Raw genomic sequence first — 6,266 nt, forward strand, 5'->3', positions numbered from 1 at the left:
CCCGAAGGCTGACTTCACTTCTGCAACGACAGAATTAGATGTTACTATGGCACCCACCACAGTGGCTGACGTCACTAAAGAAACTACCCCGAAGGCTGACTTCACTTCTGCAACGACAGAATCAGATGTTACTATGGCACCCACCACAGTGGCTGACGTCACTATAGCAACTACCCCGAAGGCTGACGTCACTTCTGCAACGACGGAATTAGATGTTACTATGGCACCCACCACAGTGGCTGACGTTACTAAAGAAACTACCCCGAAGGCTGACGTCACTTCTGCAACGACAGAATCAGATGTTACTATGGCACCCACCACAGTGGCTGACGTCACTAAAGAAACTACTCCGAAGACTGACGTCACTTCTGCAACGACAAAATCAGATGTTACTATGGCACCCACCACAGTGGCTGACGTTACTAAAGAAACTACCCCGAAGGCTGATGTCACTTCTGCAACGACAGAATCAGATGTTACTATGGCACCCACCACAGTGGCTGACGTCACTAAAGAAACTACCACGAAGGCTGACGTCATTTCTGCAACAACAGAATCAGATGTTACTATGGCACCCACCACAGTGGCTGACGTCACTAAAGAAACTACCCCGAAGGCTGACGTCACTTCTGCAACGACAGAATCAGATGTTACTATGGTACCCACCACAGTGGCTGACGTCACTAAAGAAACTACTCCGAAGGCTGACTTCACTTCTGCAACGACAGAATTAGATGTTACTATGGCACCCACCACAGTGGCTGACGTCACTAAAGCAACTACCCCGAAGGCTGACGTCACTTCTGCAACGACGGAATTAGATGTTACTATGGCACCCACCACAGTGGCTGACGTTACTAAAGAAACTACCCCGAAGGCTGACGTCACTTCTGCAACGACAGAATCAGATGTTACTATGGCACCCACCACAGTGGCTGACGTCACTAAAGAAACTACTCCGAAGACTGACGTCACTTCTGCAACGACAGAATCAGATGTTACTATGGCACCCACCACAGTGGCTGACATTACTAAAGAAACTACCCCGAAGGCTGACGTCACTTCTGCAACGACAGAATCAGATGTTACTATGGTACCCACCACAGTGGCTGACGTTACTAAAGAAACTACCCCGAAGGCTGACGTCACTTCTGCAACGACAGAATCAGATGTTACTATGGCACCCACCACAGTGGCTGACGTTACTAAAGAAACTACCCCGAAGGCTGACGTCACTTCTGCAACGACAGAATCAGATGTTACTATGGCACCCACCACAGTGGCTGACGTTACTAAAGAAACTACCCCGAAGGCTGACGTCACTTCTGCAACGACAGAATCAGATGTTACTATGGCACCCACCACAGTGGCTGACGTTACTAAAGAAACTACCCCGAAGGCTGACGTCACTAAAGAAACTACTCCAAAGGCTGACTTCACTTCTGCAACGACGGAATTAGATGTTACTATGGCACCCACCACAGTGGCTGACGTTACTAAAGAAACTACCCCGAAGGCTGACGTCACTTCTGCAACGACAGAATCAGATGTTACTATGGCACCCACCACAGTGGCTGACGTCACTAAAGAAACTACTCCGAAGACTGACGTCACTTCTGCAACGACAGAATCAGATGTTACTATGGCACCCACCACAGTGGCTGACGTTACTAAAGAAACTACTCCGAAGGCTGACGTCACTTTTGCAACGACAGAATCAGATGTTACCATGGCATCCACCACAGTGGCTGACGTTACTAAAGAAACTACCCCGAAGGCTGACGTCACTTCTGCAACGACAGAATCAGATGTTACTACGGCACCCACCACAGTGGCTGACGTCACTAAAGAAACTACCCCGAAGGCTGACGTCACTTCTGCAACGACAGAATCAGATGTTACTATGGCACCCACCACAGTGGCTGACGTCACTAAAGAAACTACCCCAAAGGCTGACGTCACTTCTGCAATGACAGAATCAGATGTTACTATGGTACCTACCACAGTGGCTGACGTCACTACACAAACTACCCCGAAGGCTGACGTCACTTCTGCAACGACAAAATCAGATGTTACTATGGCACCCACCACAGTGGCTGACGTCACTAAAGAAACTACCCCGAAGGCTGACGTCACTTCTGCAACGACAGAATCAGATGTTACCATGGCATCTACCACAGTGGCTGACGTCACTAAAGAAACTACCCCGAAGGCTGACGTCACTTCTGCAACGACAGAATTAGATGTTACTATGGTACCCACCACAGTGGCTGACGTTACTACACAAACTACCCTGAAGGCTGACGTCACTTCTGCAACGACAGAATTAGATGTTACTATGGTACCCACCACAGTGGCTGACGTCACTACACAAACTACCCCGAAGGCTGACGTCACTTCTGCAACGACAGAATTAGATGTTACTATGGTACCCACCACAGTGGCTGACGTTACTACACAAACTACCCCGAAGGCTGACGTCACTTCTGCAACGACAGAATCAGATGTTACTATGGCACCCACCACAGTGGCTGACGTCACTAAAGAAACTACCCCGAAGGCTGACGTCACTTCTGCAACGACAGAATCAGATGTTACTATGGCACCCACCACAGTGGCTGACGTCACTAAAGAAACTACCCCGAAGGCTGACGTCACTTCTGCAACGACAGAATCAGATGTTACCATGGCACCAACCACAGTGACTGACGTCACTAAAGCAACTACCCCGAAGGCTGACGTCACTTCTGCAACGACGGAATTAGATGTTACTATGGCACCCACCACAGTGGCTGACGTTACTAAAGAAACTACCCCGAAGGCTGACGTCACTTCTGCAACGACAGAATCAGATGTTACCATGGCACCCACCACAGTGGCTGACGTCACTAAAGAAACTACTCCGAAGACTGACGTCACTTCTGCAACGACAGAATCAGATGTTACTATGGCACCCACCACAGTGGCTGACGTTACTAAAGAAACTACCCCGAAGGCTGATGTCACTTCTGCAACGACAGAATCAGATGTTACTATGGCACCCACCACAGTGGCTGACGTCACTAAAGAAACTACCCCGAAGGCTGACGTCACTTCTGCAACGACAGAATCAGATGTTACTATGGCACCCACCACAGTGGCTGACGTCACTAAAGAAACTACCCCGAAGGCTGACGTCACTTCTGCAACGACAGAATCAGATGTTACTATAGTACCCACCACAGTGGCTGACGTCACTAAAGAAACTACTTCGAAGGCTGACTTCACTTCTGCAACGACAGAATTAGATGTTACTATGGCACCCACCACAGTGGCTGACGTCACCAAAGCAACTACCCCGAAGGCTGACGTCACTTCTGCAACGACGGAATTAGATGTTACTATGGCACCCACCACAGTGGCTGACGTTACTAAAGAAACTACCCCGAAGGCTGACGTCACTTCTGCAACGACAGAATCAGATGTTACTATGGCACCCACCACAGTGGCTGACGTCACTAAAGAAACTACTCCGAAGACTGACGTCACTTCTGCAACGACAGAATCAGATGTTACTATGGCACCCACCACAGTGGCTGACATTACTAAAGAAACTACCCCGAAGGCTGACGTCACTTCTGCAACGACAGAATCAGATGTTACTATGGCACCCACCACAGTGGCTGACGTTACTAAAGAAACTACCCCGAAGGCTGACGTCACTTCTGCAACGACAGAATCAGATGTTACTATGGCACCCACCACAGTGGCTGACGTTACTAAAGAAACTACCCCGAAGGCTGACGTCACTAAAGAAACTACTCCGAAGGCTGACTTCACTTCTGCAACGACAGAATTAGATGTTACTATGGCACCCACAACAGTGGCTGACGTCACTAAAGCAACTACCCCGAAGGCTGACGTCACTTCTGCAACGACGGAATTAGATGTTACTATGGCACCCACCACAGTGGCTGACGTTACTAAAGAAACTACCCCGAAGGCTGACGTCACTTCTGCAACGACAGAATCAGATGTTACTATGGCACCCACCACAGTGGCTGACGTCACTAAAAAAACTACTCCGAAGACTGAGGTCACTTCTGCAACGACAGAATCAGATGTTACTATGGCACCCACCACAGTGGCTGACGTTACTAAAGAAACTACCCCGAAGGCTGACGTCACTTCTGCAACGACAGAATCAGATGTTACTACGGCACCCACCACAGTGGCTGACGTCACTAAAGAAACTACCCCGAAGGCTGACATCACTTCTGCAACGACAGAATCAGATGTTACTATGGCACCCACCACAGTGGCTGACGTCACTAAGGAAACTACCCCGAAGGCTGACGTCACTTCTGCAACGACAGAATCAGATGTTACTATGGTACCCACCACAGTGGCTGACGTCACTAAAGAAACTACTCCGAAGGCTGACTTCACTTCTGCAACGACAGAATTAGATGTTACTATGGTACCCACCACAGTGGCTGACGTCACTAAAGCAACTACCCCGAAGGCTGACGTCACTTCTGCAACGACGGAATTAGATGTTACTATGGCACCCACCACAGTGGCTGACGTTACTAAAGAAACTACCCCGAAGGCTGACGTCACTTCTGCAACGACAGAATCAGATGTTACTATGGCACCCACCACAGTGGCTGACGTCACTAAAGAAACTACTCCGAAGACTGACGTCACTTCTGCAACGACAGAATCAGATGTTACTATGGCACCCACCACAGTGGCTGACGTTACTAAAGAAACTACCCCGAAGGCTGACGTCACTTCTGCAACGACAGAATCAGATGTTACTATGGCACCCACCACAGTGGCTGACGTTACTAAAGAAACTACCCCGAAGGCTGACGTCACTTCTGCAACGACAGAATCAGATGTTACTATGGTACCCACCACAGTGGCTGACGTCACTAAAGAAACTACCCCGAAGGATGACGTCACTTTTGCAACGACAGAATCAGATGTTACTATGGCACCCACCACAGTGGCTGACGTTACTAAAGAAACTACCCCGAAGGCTGACGTCACTTCTGCAACGATAGAATCAGATGTTACTATGGCACCCACCACAGTGGCTGACGTCACTAAAGAAACTACCCCGAAAGCTGACGTCACTTCTGCAACGACGGAATTAGATGTTACTATGGCACCCACCACAGTGGCTGACGTTACTAAAGAAACTACCCCGAAGGCTGACGTCACTTCTGCAACGACAGAATCAGATTTTACTATGGCACCCACCACAGTGGCTGACGTCACTAAAGAATCTACTCCGAAGGCTGACGTCACTTCTGCAACGACAGAATCAGATGTTACTATGGCACCCACCACAATGGCTGACGTCACTAAAGAAACTACTCCGAAGGCTGACGTCACTTTTGCAACGACAGAATCAGATGTTACTATGGCACCCACCACAGTGGCTGACGTCACTACACAAACTACCCCGAAGGCTGACGTCACTTCTGCAACGACAGAATTAGATGTTACTATGGCACCTACCTCAGTGGCTGACGTCACTAAAGAAACTTCCCCGAAGGCTGGCGTCAATTCTGCAACGACAGAATCAGATGTTACTATGGCACATACCACAGTGGCTGACGTCACTAAAGAAACTACCCCGAAGGCTGACATCACTTCTGCAACGACAGAATCAGATGTTACTATGGCACCCACCACAGTGGCTGACGTCACTACAGAGTTTATTACGAATCCTGATGTCACTTCTGCAACGACAGAATCAGTAACAATGGCATTTACCTCTACAAATCAATATTCGAATATTACAAGTTTGACTCCTACTTCGGAACAAACAACAACTTCATCAAGCTTTTTACCAGAAAACATAACTTTATCCGCTACAACTGAGGCCAAATCAACTTTAACAACCTTACCTCATACTACTACCATTCAGGGTCTGGCTAGTGAAACAATTAAACCGGAAATAATAAGTACTATCAGTGACAAAAGTTTGATTAATTCTGCATCAACCACAGAGGCTGACGTCACTAAAGAAACTACCCCTAAGGCTGACGTCACTTCTGCAACGACGGAATTAGATGTTACTATGGCACCCACCACAGTGGCTGACGTCACTAAAGAAACTACCCCGAAGGCTGACGTCACTTCTGCAACGACAGAATTAGATGTTACTATGGCACCCACCACAGTGGCTGACGTGACTAAAGAAACTACTCCGAAGGCTGACGTTACTTCTGCAACGACAGAATCAGATGTTACTATGGCACCCACCACAG

At 48.4% G+C, this 6,266-nt stretch overlaps 1 protein-coding gene across 1 annotated transcript; it reads left to right on the forward strand.

Annotated features, from left to right (window-relative positions):
- The first annotated feature begins 3,034 nt into the window (after positions 1–3,034).
- On the forward strand, positions 3,035–5,877 carry LOC145746048 (uncharacterized). Its single transcript, XM_082564228.1, has 3 exons — positions 3,035–3,148; positions 3,881–4,189; positions 5,800–5,877. The coding sequence occupies exons 1-3, from the start codon at positions 3,035–3,037 to the stop codon at positions 5,875–5,877; spliced, it is 501 nt and encodes a 166-aa protein (XP_082420354.1).
- The last annotated feature ends 389 nt before the right edge of the window (positions 5,878–6,266 follow it).

The sequence above is a fragment of the Corella eumyota genome, chromosome 3, assembly GCF_963082875.1.
Source record: "Corella eumyota chromosome 3, kaCorEumy4.1, whole genome shotgun sequence".
In the NCBI taxonomy this organism is placed as follows: Eukaryota; Metazoa; Chordata; class Ascidiacea; order Phlebobranchia; family Corellidae; genus Corella; species Corella eumyota.

What these genes read in the sequence shown, in the direction of transcription:
- LOC145746048 (XM_082564228.1), top strand. Translation starts at nt 3,035, where the DNA reads ATGGCACCCACCACAGTGGCTGACGTCACTAAAGAAACTACCCCGAAG. An exon ending in CCACCACAGTGGCTGACGTC is followed by an intron (nt 3,149 to 3,880) that starts ACTAAAGAAACT and finishes GACGTCACTAAA; the next exon opens with GCAACTACCCCGAAGGCTGA. An exon ending in CTGCAACGACAGAATCAGAT is followed by an intron (nt 4,190 to 5,799) that starts GTTACTACGGCA and finishes GAATATTACAAG; the next exon opens with TTTGACTCCTACTTCGGAAC.